Below are 17,775 nucleotides of genomic sequence, written 5' to 3' on the forward strand. Positions count from 1 at the left end.
CTATATCCTTATTACTCGTTATAATCTACGTGTTATTAACGCTCTCTTTCCCTCGGTAATAATATAGGCTAATTCGGTATTAGAACGGCGGCGGCTCCGTATCCTTATCTTCTAACGAACTAGCCGAAGATAGAAATAATAATATAGAACGCCGCTATAAGGGCGGTAGAATAGTTTAGCTCTACCGTATAGAGGCTACTAGCGATACTAATACGGTAGTTTTCTTCTTCTTCTTCTTTACCGGCGGCTCCTTCTTAATAATACTAATACCGGTAATAGTAGCGGTCCGTTTCGGCTTCCTTAGATTACTAAAGTGTTTCTTACCCTCCGCTACTAGCCTCTAGTTTAGAGCCCTAGTATTACGCTTATTCTTATTCCGCTAATACCTCTAATACTATCGCTTCCGTAACGCTTTAATTTAATACTATCTTTCCTTAGCTTCCGTAGTAATAGCCTATTCCTTATCGGTATTAGTTACGTAGTATCGCTCCGTAGTTCTATCGGTTATATTACGCTAGCGGACGAGGCTAGTAACTTATAGTAAGAGCTCTTTAACTAATATCTTTACCTTCTTAGGCCTATCTACTACTTCTACCTCTACGCCGTCCGTAATATCGTCCTCTATAATATCGTCTAATTCTACCGAGTCTATAACTACCGGTTCCGCCTCTTTTCTTCGCGACGGCCGTAGGGCTCTAATAGCGGCTTTATATACCGGCCTACGTAATCTAGCGCGCTATAAACGGCGCGGAGGCTCTATAGTTAGTAGCGACGAAGGAAGAGCGCTCTTAGGCGTAGGTTCGGTATTATCTACGTAATTACTATTATTCGGAACCTCTACGACCGGCTCTATATTAAAACACGGTAATAACACCTTTTAGAAACGCTTAGCAACAACACGAACGGATATGTCGTCCTAATTAAGACGGTTAGGAGTAGTAGARGCTAGTACAGTACTAATATTAGTAGTAGGGCCCTCAGCAAGCCCAGCTAGAAAAACGAGGGGTGGCCGACGTGTTAATCAATGCATTCTAGTTCGGCTTGACCCTGCGCCTGGCGGCTGTTCGCGCTTGCTTCGATGACCGCCTCTGATACAAGTTACAACAGAGTATTAAGGTAGCATATGATCTTGGAGAAAAATTACAGATAGAAGGTCAACTGCCTATGCGAACGACGCCGGACCGCCTCAAGCGATGTGATGTTGAACTCATGCAGCCTTTGCCACACAGCTATTATGCGATCAATGCTTGATGTAGCAGTACTCCAATATTTGACGGAGCGACGGGTGCATATGGTGTTTCAAATGAGCTACAAACGTTCTACGCTATACAGTTGTTCGGCACTCATGTCGACGTACTCAATGCTACGCTAAATGGATGTCTCTTAAAATTGCAACCATGGTGAAGTCGCGCAGATTGCTGTTTGTAATGGATGCACTGTGATTGTTTCGTCGTCGCAGTACGAGATGGGTATGAACAGTAGTGAAATCGTCGTCAAGTTCGTCAAATAAAGGTAATTTTCAAAAAGTGGCTTCGGAGAAGTTTGATGTGGTATGAGCGCGCGCCGGACAGTGTTCTTCTCGTCTATCAGAGAAATCCTCCTGGCTGGTAGACGCCTTGCTGCAGTGTATCGGGTGGCATATTGGCACGAATCTCCTTGGGGTTGCGGTATCCCGTGCTGCTCTGGCTGCGGCTTGGTAATGTGAAGGGAGGAATTGTCATCTCCTTGAGGCGCCCGTCCGAGCCTGGCATTGGTGCCGGGGGAGGCGGTGGGGGTACAGGGATTTGGTCTACATCCTCTGCAGCCATGGCCTGCTCATACGGCGACTTGGCGCGAGTCAGACTTTCATGACGCATGTGGCCATGATACATTGGCAGAGGTGGCAAGACCGTCTCATAAGGCGATGGGCCGGACCGATACTGCTCCGCGGGAGTAGGCTTCGCCCGGCTTTTGGAGCTGCTACGCATACGATCGCCAAAGCCACGGAATCGAGAGCCAAAGCTATCACTGCTAGGTGCATTCTTGCGGTGCTGGCTGGGCGATGCTGTAGCAGCACGCGCCATTGGCATAGGAAGCATTGGACCTTGAGGGTCAATGGCATTGCTCGGACCATCTTCGTCGATAGCAATGTGAATATCACCGAGATTCCCGCGTGGGGGCTGGAACATTGTTGGTGGCGGGGGCGGAGGCGGAGGGCCGGCAAGATGCTGAAGCTCCGGTAGCAACATTGGCGGCGGCATGGCCTCGTCCTGCGGGACGATGATAATTTGATCCTCGCTGTGAAGAGCGGCATCAATGCTGGATGGCAATTGGTCTTCCGACAGCCGTCGAAGGTCCGGCGGGGATATCTTGCGGACATGGCCACGCCCGCCCGAAAGACGACGGTTGTGTCCTGGCATCCCAGATGTGTAGGAGGGGTATAGCGGCCCATTCTGCTTCTCAGGGGGTGCTGATGCCGCCCGGGAGATGACACCCTGCGGAGRCTTCTGTCCGAAAACCGTAGATGGTAGCAAGGGCCCAATAGAGTCACTGTTCTCAGAAAACGTGCCGGAACCTAGGGGAACCGAGTTCTGGCTGAGATTGCTTCCCATTGATGACAGTTCGCTGAACCTTCCGGGGATTTCTGGAATCGGCGGAGCGCCACCTTCACGCTCGTTTGGATCGGCGCTCATATACTTGGGATGTCTCATCGCCCTTGGTGTTGCGGGAAGTCCGATCGGCGCCGATGGGGTCGAAGTACCGGTGACCCTGTTGCTGCTGCCGCCGTACCTCGACATCGACTCAGGACCCACGGTGTGGCTTCTTGACAACGGAGGACTGAATGAAGTAGGACTATCGCCAAGCTCCGTATAGGAGCGCGCGGCTAGCGGCGGCCGACCGGCATTCAGGAAATCAGCAGGAAGAGGAATGGACGGAGCTGATGGTCGTCTTGCAAGAGAGCGTCGCCGCGCCTCGAGTTCTTGCGCAGCAATTTGTTTGCGTGTCATGGTCCTTGCTCTGACCTCTGTTGTAACGAACGCAGCGTCGTTGGTGTCAGACTGAGGCATGTCTGCCAACGTCATTGCGTTATCTGTAGGTCGGCGACTGCTCGATCGCTCGCGACGCCTACGATCTTGCAAGTCTTCACCTCCAATTTTTCGACTGGAGCTGCGATCTCGCATCCGGAATCCTTGACCCTCGCTTTGTGCCTCTGCAACGTCTTCGCCGAAGCGTTTCGATGAAAGCATCGGTAGTGGCGGTGAGGGAGGTGCTGAAGCATCATCACGAGACGGACTCCTTCCTCGATCATCGTTCAACATCAAAGGAGCAAGGCTCTCGATCCTTGCTACTTTTGATTCTGATGGCCTGCGACGCCGATTCTCCGAGTGGTGGGTCTTTGCGCTCTGGTGTGAGTCCGTCGGTGAGGTGAGCTTGTAGAAGTTCTCGTCGTCAGTCGTCGCGGGCTCCGCAATCTGCGCGAAGCTAGCTTGTGCGATCTCCTCTGGCGACATTGGCACAGGCGATGAGGGCGATCGTTTCGCCGCCTTGATATACCTCACGTTATCCCTCCCTCGACTTTCGGACGATTCCCGCATACGACTGCTCGCACGACTCTCGCCCCGCCTCCGACTGGTGTTTCGTGATCGGCTCTCGTTCCGGGGCCGACTTTTGGCTCGCTCCTCTCGAGCTGCCTGCCTGGCCTGCTCCACGCTACTGATGTAAGCATCCATGGCGCGTCCTTTACCACTCTTCATGCTACCTCCTGTCAGTGGGCCAGGACTGAATGCCCCATATCGACTCCCTCCGACGTAATCGCTCGCGCTACTTGCATGCGTGCTGGGGCCAGAAGAGAGTGCGTCAATGTATGCTGTCTCCACGATCTGAACAGCCAGTCCGTCGGGTTTCCGCTCTTTTCGTCTGCGAGATTCATCTCGAAGTCGCGTGAAAGCGCCATGTGCTGGTGAAGGCAGATGGTCGTCGTCCTGAACATCCGGAGCGAGTCTGGAGTTATCATAAACCGTTGACGGTAGAGCAGTCGATGGCTCCGGGACGCTGCTGGCCACAGAGGTCGCACGGCCGCCTCGACTAGAGGCTCTGGAAGGCTTGTCACGAGCCGCTGTGAGAGGGGTCGCCATTTCTCTGGCTTCCTGCTTAGCTCTCTCGATATCTGATCTCGAAGGTAGGCGCTGTTTCCTCGTGTATCCCCCGGGCGTTGCAGTTCGGGCGGTAGATGGTTCGCGACCTTCTCGCATTGACTTCCAAGGTTGATTTCCGCTCGGAGATAGCGCTGACTGGGCTATAGGTGTGACACCGACCGCAGTGATGACCGGCTTGGTCGTTGCTGGTTCGTCTGGAGACACTGCTGCTCCCTTGTCCCCAAAAGTAGTGATCAGCTTAAGCGAAGCATTCATGGCGGTGAGCCGTCCGGATCCTGATCGGGACGGTGGAGACAGAGGCGGGCTCGAGACACTACCGGCGCTCTTGGGATCTGCCAGACGCTCTTGCTGGGCCGCGTACACCGCATCTTGAGCCCGCGGGGAGAACCAGGGCTCAGAAGTCTCGATGCTGGTACAAGAAAAGCATCTCACCGCAAGCTCTGCTTGCCCTTGTGCGACTGCAGTTTCGCCCCACCTTCTGATGAGATATGAGATGCGCTGCCAGTCAGACGGGCATGTCAAGCACGTTAACAGAACGGCTTCGATCCAGTAACCTTGCGAGACGTAGACCTCGATGGCATCGTGGTTTTCACCAAGACCAAGAAGGATTGCTACGGCAGGATGAATGTCCCCTTTCTCGAGCAGTCGCTGCACGAACGCTTCTCCAACCTTTTTCTGCGAGTCCGCCCCAATCGAGCTCAAGGCAAGCAGCATCCAATCGGAAGAAGTCATGGACTCTGACCCGACCATAGACGCCATACTGTCTGCGCCCATGTCGCCGAGCCACTTGGCAAGAAGAACACCGCTTGCAGACCCAGGTTGATGTCGTGACAGCTCATCCTGCAATAGACTTCGGATATCATCGTTCCAGCCGAAGACGACGCTCAGCATCTCCCTTTGCAACAACTCCGGGGTACGAGCGGAATGGCCATAATGAGGCGTCCGAAATGCAACATCCTTGAGTCTCGCTTTTGTGGCTGGCAACAGATCCAAAGCTTCTGGATCCTGAGATTCCCTGGGGTTCCGGAGCACGTCCTTACGAAGACTAGAAGTTCTTCTCGAATGGCGTGCCTGTGAGGCAGATTGGGAAGCCGAAGCTATTGACGAAACAGATCGGATTGACATGCTGTCGTGACCCAGCTTCGGCGCAGTGCCGAAAGAGAACTCTGTGCCATCGTGGCCTGAGGCTGAGGACGCCCGGGAAGAGTCTGGCTTGTCGTACAGATACCTTCGGCCGCCTCGACGCCCCGAGCTCTTCGAACTCACGGATGACGCTCTGCTCGAAATCGGGCTAAGCGGCATGACCTTGTCCCGGAGTTCGGATTCCAAGGCATCGAGCGAGTCCATCTCTTGCGCAATCTTCTGCAGAGGAGATAGTGCTCCGGTCTCATCCTCGGTGTTKCTTTCAGTGTCGGTATATGTGAGAGGAATCTGGTCACCGGACGGCATCCGCGAGTATGGATTTTTTCGCTCCTCAAGCATGGTTGGCGGGGTGGGTGGTGTATTTGCAGGAGCATGTTGAGCGTTTGCGACCTGCATGGGAGAGGAAGTAGGAGTAATGTCGTATTGATAGACGGTGTGATTACGACCAAGGGCGAACAGAGTCGCGGTGGGTCCATAGCAAGCAATTCCGGTAACGCCATCTACCGTGGGTATCATGTCGTAGGTTACCTTCTTGGTACGGACGTCCCATGAACGTGTTTCACTGTGACGATGTTAGTCAATGCCATGAGATACCACACCACCGTAACAGCCTCACCCATCTGCGTGTTGCACAATTCGACCGTTCTTAGACCACGCAAACCAACATGGTCGACCAGTGTTTTGCGACTCGGGCCTTTGTAGAACACGTATTATGTTTGGTGCTTCTGTATGCGGTACTTTGGGCACGCTCCAGACACGCAGATCGCCGTCTGACGTCTGCGTGGCAAGCATGTCCGTTTTTTGCTTCGAAGAGGAGCCATGCCAGGCCAGGTCCGTGATTCTGGCGGGCGACCTGGTAGTATTAAGGGTGTGCAGTATGGTGAAGGACGGCTGCAAGGTTGCGATCAAAATGCTGCCGTTGAGATATCCAATGGCAAATGTCCTACAATCGGCAGCCGGGGCGATTGAAGTGATGGGGTCGAATATCGTTCGTGCTGACACGTGCTCTGACGTTGCCGGCTCGAATAAGATGATGTTCCCTTGATCGTTCGCTGCAGACTTGTCAGCGGCTTCGTGATGGCGGGATACGCTGCACTTACCAAACGCGATGTTTCCGTTGCGCATGAAAGTTGCGACTCGCATATGCTCGTACGCAGAGAAGCGTGCGACTTCGCCGCCGCTCAGGATATCCCACACAATGGCTGTTCGACCAACATCGAAACTGACCGCCAGACGACCTGAACCTCTATCGCTAACGTTGTCRACAGCTACCMAAAGGACGTCTTCTCTATGCTTCTCGAACCGCCGCTCGATTGACAGCGTATCGTGGTGCAAGACCAGGATTTGATTTCGCTGTGCATATAACAGAAAGGATGCCGTAGCTGCACATGGCTCCAACTCTTGATTGTTTTCCGGTGTGAGGCTCGTTGGTGGTGGAGTTGGCCTCGCCGATGCAGAATGCTTGGATGCTGTTGATCTTGTGGACTCGGATCGCCGTCTGGGAACTGGACCGACAGACATGTTGCAACTCTACAAAGACACGGTCAGTCGGACATGCGTCGAGCTCATGGCGAGCGTGGGTCAGGTCTCCAAGAAGGTCTGGCGCCAACGGCACAGACGAGGTGGAACGCTTTGTAGATGAGAAGGTCCCGTCCGACGTACCAAACATGCGCGCTAAAAAGCTGAAGTCACACCGTGTGTACCTCGAGCGGCGAGAGATGCGCTCTACGAGCTCTCGTGCGCCAAGGGGCCCACTCTGCYTCCGCGAATGGAATCCTAGACAATGCTGCAGGACACGATGCACGAAGCCGCGTTCCAGAGGCAGGGCGACGGCAGGCTGAGGGTGGGAGAGTGAAAGAAGGAAGCTAGAGCGGCTGCAGGAGGAGTGCAAAGCAAGAGATCTCTCACCTGGAAGCAGGAAGGTCGGGCGCGTAGCGTGGATCTACTGCCTTTTGCCCAAGCGCAGCAAGAAGAGGAGCGGCTAAACGATGTGTATGAACGGCCAGGGCATCGGACCTATGAAGGGCAGAATGGGACGGGCGAATGTACCATTCGTCGACTGAAGAGTGAGCCCTAAAAGCGGCTAGCTGGGCGCGAGAGCCGTCGAGGGCCCTTCGGGCGGCCATGAGCGAGACGCGTTCTCGACGGCTTCTATGCACCGCGGTGTGTGTTTCATGTGCGCTGGCCTGCAGCTTTGCTGGTAAAGGCGTTTCTGTGGAGTGAGGTGAATGTGCGGGGCGGGATTGCTGCTTCTCATTGGCCAGCTTCGTTCCGCCCATCACACTTTAAAAATATCCAGCGCCTACAGCTCTCCAACCACCTCCATAGATCGGTATGGGCCGCACGAACCTCATCTCTCTGGAGAATGAAATCATTCAAAGCCCCGCCGAACCCTAGTCCGAAAATGCCTTCATAACTCAATCTGGGACTTTGAACCACATGTTTGCGGCACATGCCAGCCTCTAAGCAGTAGGAGACCAGGAGAAAGATCACATGCTGTCGAGGGCGACCGACATGCGGCCCTCCTTGTATGATCCATCATCTCCCAGCCCACTGCCTCGGGTCTCTTGCGGTTCACACAGAGGTCTACGGTACCTTACCGCGACCGGAAGTCGTCGCACGACGTCAAGCATGCCAAGTCACACCGTATCGAACTGTCCGTATTGGGCAAGCTGAACAGGTTCAATGGCCGAGCATCTGCACGCCCCGGCCCGGATCCTGATGGGCACTCGTGTCAACCGACCGGAGGTCAATGTAACGAAATGACCATTATGCACTTTGCAGTAGTTCAATGCTGTCTGATATCACGAAGTCACATACTGAGATGTTCCCGCCAGTTGGCGCACTGTTAACCATATTCGTGGCAACCCGCTCGCCTTATCAACAACAAATCGCTGAGACAAAGAAACACTTTGGGCAGAATGAGGTTCGCAAATTTCTTGCTTAATCTATGACGTTCTACAAAACCAGGGGGCTACATACTCAAGAAGCACAGTAAGACAGGCACCCATTGAGACCCCAATACTAGGCGCCTGAGCTAGACCCGCTTCGAGTGATGTGCAGGTTCCCAAATGCCTGCATATGTACTCGAGCGTGCCAGCGTTCGCCTTCTGCGGCAAGTCGCTCTGCGGCATCGACCCGTAGGCGCATGCACATTCTCATATTTGACAACGCTTGCATCGTCATCACGCTGTGGAGTGTCGCCATTCTTGCACGTGTCATGCGACCTTGTCTGCGACCCATCGACTTTTTCTTGGGCCGCGGGCTTGAGGAGGTACGCAGCAAATGGAGGTCTCTTCGTTCGCGGACGGCATGGCTGCCCGACCACTATCGGGAGGAAAGTGATACGATGGCATTGATGTATGCTCCGATGGACCTTTGCCGGAGTGTGCTGCTGCATTACGGWCATGGTCTCCTTGCAACAGCTGACCATCACAACTCGACACACACGTGTTTGTTGAGGCAGTCCAAGCAATTGCGTTCCTTTCCCGGCACACTGTTCCCGAAACTCTCATTCTCGGGAGGTCGTCTTTTTCAGAACAGCGGAAGAGCTCGCGGCTCCACAACTTGTTGTGTAGCACGAGAACATGCGGATGTGTAACATTAATGCTGTTGGGAGAAGTCTGTGCAGCCTGGTGCAACTTATTCCAAGATGCATRGCAAGTCTTCTGATTCCAGAGTTGCAGTCTGCTTTACTGTTGATCTAGACTCTAGATGATCTTCAGCTCTTGGTTGTGCTGCCGTCGGAGTTGCTGTGCCGTTTCTTTTTGGCCTGCGTGCTACAGGCATTCGGCTTGTATTGAACGACAGGCGGGAGCAGAGGACGCGCCATCCAGACTTCGGCAGAGCGCGGTGGTGGCGGTGGCTCGCTCAGATATGCCTCGTCGTCGTTCCCGAACAGGTCCTCGTCGCTGACGTACGCACTCGGCTTTCCAGAAGTCGACGTAGCCCACATAGAGTAGCCGCAGGTTGAATATGGGTCGGCAGTCGTCATTGCTGAGTTGAAGCTTTCGCGTCGCGAAGATGAACACGAAGAAGACAAAGTCATCGCAACAGGTCGGCTAGTGAACGATCCAGTTGGTGATGTTGGCGGTGTGCGATGTTGATTTGAGGTCGAAGCGTAAGACATGTTGTATTGTCGTTTTGGCTGTGCGTTTGGTAGGAGCAAGCGATACAGAAGMCGTGGAGTCTGCTTCCGACTGCGTACTTGTAGTGTGGTAGAGATCTGCAACAAACAAAGGGATCGCTACTTGATACGTCGCAGTGGCGGATGATGTATGACAAGCGACTCATGCATGTGATATGAAGTGTCAGTTGGCAATAACAACATAACAGCAGGGCGACCCGTCTGATATACCACAAGTGACCACGAGCCGAGCTCTTTTCCCGGGATTGAACGAATCTGCACCCGGGGTAGGTCCGAGAGACTCGTCGGTGAAAGAATGGCGGTCATTTTTGGGTTTTTCCCCATCCTGGTTTCCCCCCACCCTCCACCCCGGGCGGCATCCCTCTTTTATGTTGGCCCGGACGTACATATACCAGATTACCCTGTGACAATCCCGCCTCGTGGTCATCGCCGGTGGCCGAGATCTTGAAGGCAAAATCAGCACAGAGTAATCACAGACTGCTGCATCCCACACGGCGACAGCGCCCACGAGCACAACATCCATACCCCAACAAAGACCCAGACCGCTCCTCTATGCCTATGAGGGGTGCCACTCAGCCGCAACCGCGGTCAGCAAAACGCGCCAAACAGGAATCGGTACCACAGTAACCACACCGAGGTGCGTGTACAACATCTCGGGAAAATCAGGAAGTCGAAAGAATGATCTGCAGCTTTAACGATCGGTGCGACAGCCTGTTGTTCGGCAAATCAGGCTAAACCGCTCTTCTGGCGACTACCTACACGCTGGCGGTATGCGCCGGCTCCTTTCTTAAATCTACCATGCACAATGTGCAAACCTGTATACGAGATTGCTCTGCTGTGGGGATCGTCACCAGTCAGTTCCTCGTCTGCTGTGGCGAGGCGGGCCGCACGCAGACAGCTGTCACGACTCACTTTCCGTTCGGTTGCCGACGATTGACGCGCGCTTTCGTATGTAGACGTGTCCCAGCAATCGTTCCATCCTCTGTCCTTTCGCAGCAACCTCGCGGATCGGCGTAGAACCCCAGCACTCTCTGCTCCCGGGATGGTCAATTTCACACTCATTCGCGGATTTATGCTCCGATGTGCGAACATGCTAGAGAAGGATCCCTTCGAACCATGTCCATGGACAACTCTCGGAGTCAGATGCGAGATGTAGGTTCGTCATGTCACAGAGTCCACACCATGWTCAATGATGTAGGCGTTGGACGGACTTTCATCCGCTCCAATGATCCCTTGGACGAATTTCGAATGGGTCCCAGTTGTACCGGAACTGTTGGCACATCATGAGACATACCAGACGCTGGAGTCTAGACCGAACAAGCACTGTCAGGGCATCGACGAATACTCCCGGCACGTCTCGAGTATGCGGTTTGCCTTGTGCGGGTGATGACTCGGCGCCGAGATCCATCAAGAAAAATGTAGTTCATGTCCCAATTCGAGCCGTTTTGGGGAAAAGTTGAGTCTCGACACGAAGATCACGCCTCTTCTTCATGGAATATCCCAAGGCTAAATCCCGGGAATACCGAGCATGAACGACCAATCCTGGGAGATCATCAATAAGGGTCTGGTTGTCTCTGTCCATTACGCATACTGCATACAATAGGCTAATCCTCGCTGTCGTTATGCTGTGCTTTCACATGCTAATCGGGAATCCCGATACTGCCTTAGACGACACAAGGCGAGTGCTTCTGTTTCGGATCCGCATGAGCATATCACGACAAGCGTGCCATGGGGATTATCGTTGACAGCGTCGCCGCGTCTTGGTATCAGAGTAACCGAGATGACGTGGAGTGTACATGGGTAGGCGACTGAACTAATGATGATTCCTCCTGGGCTCCGCTCCAGTGGGTACTTTAACCAACGCAAATCCTAACTCCTAAGTCTCGGATCCTGATGGTGGAGCGAGCAGAGTCGAGTGACCTCACGCTCTCGAGACATTGTCCATGATCCGCAACGCACCTGCACGATGATGCATGACATGACAAAGTCGAATCGCCAATGGATTGTGTTGGCTACGGATCAATGTTGATGCTTGGAGAGACATTCCCACAGGGGCTGCTGCTGTAGTACACCATACAGCATACAGTAAAGGTGTCCTCGCGAGTTGTGACAGAGCAATCTCGGAATACATGGGAAGTCCCACGCCTACCATGCCTGTCGAGCGTTCAGTCCACGAGTGGCACGGTGAGTAAAAATCGTCATTTAGGGCTCGCTGCTATGCCCTCGAACTCAAATCCCGAGGTGGGGCGGGATATCCACGTTGCGCGCAGCCTTATACGGGGCTGACAGGGCGACTGGCCCGATGTGGGTGGAGTTGTCCCCGCGTGCTGTTGTATCCTCCAGGTGGATCGGGCACCGCAAGTGATTCGGATAGAGTTTTCCGATGCARACCTCTATACCTGCGTCACCAGGCGGATAGCTATTTGCGTTTCGGAGTGCGACACGAGTGGTTGAAGTGGACGCAGCATACTCCGAGACGTTGTCCTGCGTCCGCGTGGGATGCGTGCGTGGTTGGGTGAGCGGTGAGGCGGGTCACCACAAAATAAATGGAGGTGGGCGCAGCATTCTGTACGGCCAGCGAAGCTGCGGCTTGTTGATGAAGAATCAAGATACTGTTACGGACGACATGAGAGTGAGTGTAAGAGATCACGTGCGATAAATCCAATGCCGGATAGAGTTGCAAAAAAAAAACATCGCGCATCCCAAAGCCCCCACATTTCACGCCGCCGCCAACACGTGTAATCCAATACCGCCACCCCATGGCGTGAAGGTCTCTGCCCGATTGCTCGGCTGAAGGATTCCTCACAAGCTCAAGGCCGCACCAGCATCGCCCGTTACCGAAGCGAGTGGACGACCACCACCGGGTTCGAACTGGGCACATGTTGCCGGATTTGGACAGGAATGAACTCTGGGGAGGACGCGCTCTGCCAATTGAGCCATTACAGCTGCGAAAATCAAAATTCTTGGGATTTAAGTACGTGCGATGCCAACTCCTACCTGCTTTAGGCACATGGCAAATAAACAGCAACAAGTGTGCGTCAGGCGGTACTCCTGCGTCTACTTGTACGGATCGTCCAGCCGATCAATGCATCTCATCCCGGTCTTTCGCATTCCACCAACGCCGGCGCGCTCCATCATGCTGGCTGTACAGACGGCCTCGACAAGCATTGGAAACGCGAATTTATATCCCAAAAGTTACCTTCATCCTCTCGTAAACATAGAAGCTCGTCGCCACCATCGGCACCACCTTCACATATCCAATCCCGAGCCCCACAAAGAATCCGCGATATCCTCGCTCGCTGATTATGCTTCGTCCGACCTCGACCATGGTCAGCCGGTGTCCGTCACCAACGACTCCGCCGACTTGCATCCTTCGTCGTATCACCTCCAGTGGGTAGCTGAGTGTCTGGCTGACAAACCCCGCAAATGCGCCTGTTGCAAGTTCAGCCCACGCTCTCAAGGGCGGTGGTTTGCCGGGCGCTAGTTGCTTCGCCGATCGTTCTGAAAGTGGTAGAATGGTGTAGGGTGCTAAAGCGCTTCGACGCATAAAATCCCCGGCTGCGTCATGAGTGAGGAAAGAAGCTCCAGCGTATGGAATCATTCCCCATATCGTGGGTGTGAATCCTCGAAAAAAGTTCGCGAGGCCTGCAGTGGGTGTTATGCGCTGAATGGCCTCTGCGGTAGCCCCTGCCGCCTGTGGTAGTTTTCCAGCAGACGGAGTAATCGGTGCAGGCGCGGGGGGATGCTCCCGGTATATTATACCGCATATGTCTCTGACCGTGACCCGCTTATGAGTCTTGGTCTCCCACGCCAACCGCACACGGATCACTTCAAGTGGATATGTGCAAAACACCGAGACGACGCCCGCTAAAGATCCAGCAGCAAACCTTCGAACTGGTGTCTCCTGCTTCCGGCTTGGGATCACTACCGCGCGGACTTGCTCATAGGCAAGGAACTTGATTCCTCCGTAGGGGAAAATCCTGAGAAGTGTTGCACTATGGCCACGGAACAAACCCCTTGTACCATTTGCGCTATAGATATCCCCAATCGCTCTGAATGCCCCCGACCAGGTCCCTGTATATTTCTGGAATTGTGGGTTGTTGGCCTGGAATAGAATCTTRACCCGATCAAGGGGAGCAACCACCGTCTTCGCTGCGCATGCTGCCAGACCGCCCGCGGTTCCACTGCGCACTACGTATTCCCAACTCTGTTTGGGAATCTTCCTCTCGGTCGTGGTCTCCATGGACCTAGACTGCACGGGCAGTATGGTGGAGTGATCTGTAGGACATATGGCGGGCTGGTTGTTGGCGGCTGCCGAGCGCGGGGTTGGACTCATCTCATGTGGTTCGTCGGACGCTGTGGGCGTGGTCGTGACATGGCTGGCATGTCCTGGGGCAATACTGGTCATCGATTGGAAACCGCCTGTTTGCGCGTGCTCGCTTCCACTCGTGCTCACGGCAGCGCTGGCGACATCGGGTGTCGATTGGTGGAATTGGATGTGTTGCGGGAGACGTGTAGCTCGGATATAACTCTATGGAGTCCTGACACTGTCCGAGAAATATTGTATAAGGCAAGGTAGCTCCCGGGAAGAGTCCAGTAGTACACAGGTAAATTCCGGAATGCAGAGAAGATGTCGTTGTGCTCGTGCTCGGCAATAGCAGATGATGCTGTCGTCTCGGCTAACCGCACATGCTTTGCCGATTCAGACCGGGCTTCACACACAAACAATCATCACACTCTCTCCCCTTCTGCTCAAGATACACCATCTTCATGCGTCGGAGTAGAGCCATCAGAGACCCTACCTACCCTAAAGCTTTACCGTAAACATCGCGGGAAATCCTCGCAAATGCTCAACTACACCAATCAGTGACGACCGTAGGTTGAGATTGCCAACCTGGGCCTGACTAGTCTGATTTTACTCCGATGCGCGAAGGGGATGTACAACAACCCGATAAGTGGAACGAGCAAACAAGATCACTTGAGAGGTAGGAAGGCAGTGCTCCTCGGCGGCGTCACAGCCTCTACCGCCATGACATCTCCTATTCTATGGCGGAACAGTGATGACACTGTCTGCTTGATGGACGTCCCTCGATCTATCTCAGCAGCGCAAGGTACCGCAGAATGCCCCTGCTCCGACGCACTTCTCTCGTGCGAAGCTGTGTCATCTCCCTTTGCTTCCAACGAACCCAAGTCAGCTGCCGCAAAGGCGAAGCTGCAGAACAACACTGTTGAAGAAACTCTGCACGCTGAATACAGCATCATCCTACAGCGAGCAATTGAGCAGGTACGGCAGGGCCATCAAGATCCATGGTGTCTCCCAAGAACTTTCATCACAACACCTGACCGGCCAAAAAGGAAACGGAAGCGAGAGAGAGATGAGAACGGCACAGGTCTTGAGACTCCGCCACATCCGAATCTCCCGGAGCTTCCAGATGATGTGTCTTTCTACGCCAATGACTCTGCAACCACTGAGGATTTCTGCGTCGCACCCAAGAGTGCCGTTGGGGTAGAATCAACGTATCGTATTCCACCTTATTCAACATTCTCCCTCTCCGATTGTTCGAGCTCCACGTCCTTTTTGAACTCCATCCGGAGTCAAGCTCAGGACAATTCGACACGCAGGCATTTTGACTTGATGATATTTGATCCCCCTTGGCCAAATCGCTCCGTCAAGCGGTCGCACAAGACTCCTGGGAGCACGTACGCAACATCCACAACTCTCGATGACGTATTCCAGCTTGTTCTAGGCACGGATTTGGACATGCTGATGGGGAATGATTGCATTGTAGCGTTTTGGATAACGAATAAGCCTGCTGTACGCGAGTTGGTGACCGGTGAGGGCGGCATTTTCGAAACCTGGGGAATCGAGCTGGAGGAAGAGTGGATCTGGCTAAAGACGACTGTAGACGGTGAGCCTGTGTCGGTTGTCGACTCACTGTGGAGGAAGCCATATGAGATCCTGCTTCTTGGACGAAAACGTCCCTCTGCACCAAAAGGGGGTGTCATTAAGCGAAGGACTATCATCGCTGTGCCAGATCTGCATTCGCGCAAACCATGCTTGAGGTCGCTGTTGGAGCCTATGATGCCAAATTCGCGAAACTACAGAGCACTAGAAGTGTTCGCGCGGCATTTGGTCTCGGGATGGTGGAGTTGGGGCACCGAGTGTATCAAGTTCAACTACTCCAAATTCTGGTGCCCAGATGTTGAGGCTACGAACGAGAATCACGATGATGTACCAACACACYAACAGTGCAAATAATTTGCTCTCCTCACGCAGAGTGTAGGAATGAGGCCAATACAAGCGAGTTACAGACAGTATTAAATGGAGAGCATCCGATAATCGGTGCCAGACACTACCCCAACACTAACCCTAGGCACCGCGCCAGTTTGTGGGAAGCGCTTTCGTCGCGTGGTCGCTTGCCAGTCAAAGAGAAAGACAAAGTAAGCAGAGAAAGGGAAGTTGGGACGCAAAGCAAAGTCATGTATGTTTGGGTATCGTGCTAATCGTACAGTGCATCGATGCTCGTCAATTTACTCTCATTATCGTACAGGGTCGTTCAATGCACACCAGAGCGCAGTTCCCAGCAAGTCAACAAATTTACACCCATCGAAGCGCCTGTCTGCTCATCACAGCCGCGACAGTGTCTGCCAGAAAGTCTACTGTCGCTCTACAAGAAATACTCCCCTCTGCCTTGCCTCCCTGCAGGCACGGCTCTCCTATGGTCCGGAACGGCCGAGAATATCTTGAAGTCGGGCTCGGGTGGTGCGTTCTCAATACCCTGCCCCAGTGTCATGATACTCGCAACGTTACCACATCGATAGCAGTAGTTTGGTGCTGACCAGACCGTAACGACATCCTGCGACGCAAAATGGTACTTGTAGCCTTCGTTTACAAGCTGATGCGCGCGAGCGATCAGCGACAAGTTGTTGACATGATTGAACTAGAGACATTGTTAGCTCCAAAAAATGAGGAGTAGGGAATAAGAGTGGCAAACCTCTGATGAGACCTTGTCTCCGAATAGCCACCCGGCCCCTCTAGGCGACACAGCCCATGTTTCCACGTCTTCTGGATCACTCCACACAAGATCGCAAAAGGCTCCCTCGTGCGGGATTTCCTGTGCTCTTGCGACCACTCTTATCTGGTCGAGAGTGCGAATTTCCGGCGAAAGTCCACCGTGCACACATAGCACTTTGCCATCAATAATGGCGGCCAAAGCGAGAAAGTCAAAAACCTGGCAACAAGACTTCCAGACAGCAGAATTGCCGTACTTTTGCTGGCATTCCTCGTAGAAGCCGTACACCTGAGTGATTTGACGAGACTCGTGATTGCCACGGACTAGAGTGACCTTGTCGGGATATCTTGCAGGGGCTGTTAGCATGGTTGGACTTCGGTGTAAGACATGAGTGAAACATACTTTGCCTTCAAGCACATCAACAATGTGAACGTCTCCAAAGAAAAGTAGCCCCTGTCGACGAAATCGCCGAGGAACACAAAGTTCTGGTGTCCGGTTGCGAGATCAGGTCTGGAACTTTGTGCGGCGCTTTTGCTCCGACTGGGTTCAGGACTCCGGACGCCAACACCGCTGTCCTCGCTGCCATCGTCATCTTCGTATGCTTCGTCCTCAGTCACGCTGCGACTCCGCACTCGTCCTCGCTGCTCTTCCTCTTCTTCTCCACCACCCTGCTCCGACCCATCGTTTGACGCAGCCGAAGTGTATGCACTGTCTTGCTGAAATCTCCTCTTCATCTTCTTCCTAACCTTTGGATCGGAAATCTGAGTCGGTGGCTCCAGATCGGCAGCGTTGAACCCCGCCGCGGCCTTTCCCCTTGGACTCATACTTGCTCTCGCCGCCTTGTTTCTCGCCCCGGCCGCCGCCTCAGCCGCGCGCTGGTCCACCTCACCGGGCATGCCGCCAGCCACGTGGAACAGTTCCAATAGATCGTAAAATTGCCCGTGAATGTCGCCACATACAGTCACAGGTGCCTGCACAGGTTGTATGTTGGATTCTTCCATCAAGCACTCCTTGACGATTTCACACAGGCGCTTCATGTCGGCCTCGGGAAGGTACCGACATAGTTTTGCTTGCTCCAGCCATTCATCTGGACCAGCGTGAGCTGTCAAAGTCGCCGGCCCGGGCTGGGGGACATCAGTATCCGTCTCGCGCGGCATACTGAATGGACGTTTCGAAGTCGGGGTGATTCCAGAAAGGTCACGAGGGCGAAATAGGAGTCGGTCTATTGTATGGCGGGTACTGAAGCCGATGTCGTTGTTTTGTGCTCGGAGGTAGGCACCGTTGAGATGCGTCTTTGGTCAGCCGGTGCGCGAGACAGGCAGCTCGAGGTCTGGAG

At 53.7% G+C, this 17,775-nt stretch overlaps 5 protein-coding genes; 1 reads left to right on the top strand and 4 right to left on the bottom strand.

Moving 5' to 3' along the window:
* Positions 1 to 1,586: 1,586 nt before the first annotated feature.
* RCC_10761 (uncharacterized protein) lies at positions 1,587 to 6,404 on the bottom strand (the record flags this gene model as incomplete). XM_023775988.1 has 3 exons in its annotated part: positions 1,587 to 5,841; positions 5,896 to 6,331; positions 6,380 to 6,404. 3 exons carry the CDS (start codon positions 6,402 to 6,404, stop codon positions 1,587 to 1,589), a joined length of 4,716 nt encoding a protein of 1,571 aa, XP_023631756.1.
* Positions 6,405 to 9,000: 2,596 nt separating this feature from the next.
* RCC_10762 (uncharacterized protein) lies at positions 9,001 to 9,408 on the bottom strand (the record flags this gene model as incomplete). Its single annotated transcript, XM_023775989.1, has 1 exon — positions 9,001 to 9,408. The coding sequence occupies one exon, from the start codon at positions 9,406 to 9,408 to the stop codon at positions 9,001 to 9,003; it is 408 nt and encodes a 135-aa protein (XP_023631757.1).
* Positions 9,409 to 12,607: 3,199 nt separating this feature from the next.
* RCC_10763 (related to coenzyme A transporter) lies at positions 12,608 to 13,834 on the bottom strand (the record flags this gene model as incomplete). The annotated part of the gene is made up of 1 exon (XM_023775990.1): positions 12,608 to 13,834. The coding sequence occupies one exon, from the start codon at positions 13,832 to 13,834 to the stop codon at positions 12,608 to 12,610; it is 1,227 nt and encodes a 408-aa protein (XP_023631758.1).
* A 621-nt stretch (positions 13,835 to 14,455) lies between these two features.
* Positions 14,456 to 15,685, top strand: RCC_10764 (uncharacterized protein; the record flags this gene model as incomplete). Its single annotated transcript, XM_023775991.1, has 1 exon — positions 14,456 to 15,685. The coding sequence occupies one exon, from the start codon at positions 14,456 to 14,458 to the stop codon at positions 15,683 to 15,685; it is 1,230 nt and encodes a 409-aa protein (XP_023631759.1).
* A 409-nt stretch (positions 15,686 to 16,094) lies between these two features.
* RCC_10765 (probable cell shape control protein phosphatase ppe1) lies at positions 16,095 to 17,596 on the bottom strand (the record flags this gene model as incomplete). XM_023775992.1 has 3 exons in its annotated part: positions 16,095 to 16,367; positions 16,422 to 16,785; positions 16,842 to 17,596. 3 exons carry the CDS (start codon positions 17,594 to 17,596, stop codon positions 16,095 to 16,097), a joined length of 1,392 nt encoding a protein of 463 aa, XP_023631760.1.
* Between the last annotated feature and the right edge of the window lie 179 nt (positions 17,597 to 17,775).

The sequence above is a fragment of the Ramularia collo-cygni genome (genome assembly GCF_900074925.1).
Source record: "Ramularia collo-cygni strain URUG2 genome assembly, contig: RCC_scaffold24, whole genome shotgun sequence".
NCBI lineage: Eukaryota > Fungi > Ascomycota > Dothideomycetes > Mycosphaerellales > Mycosphaerellaceae > Ramularia > Ramularia collo-cygni.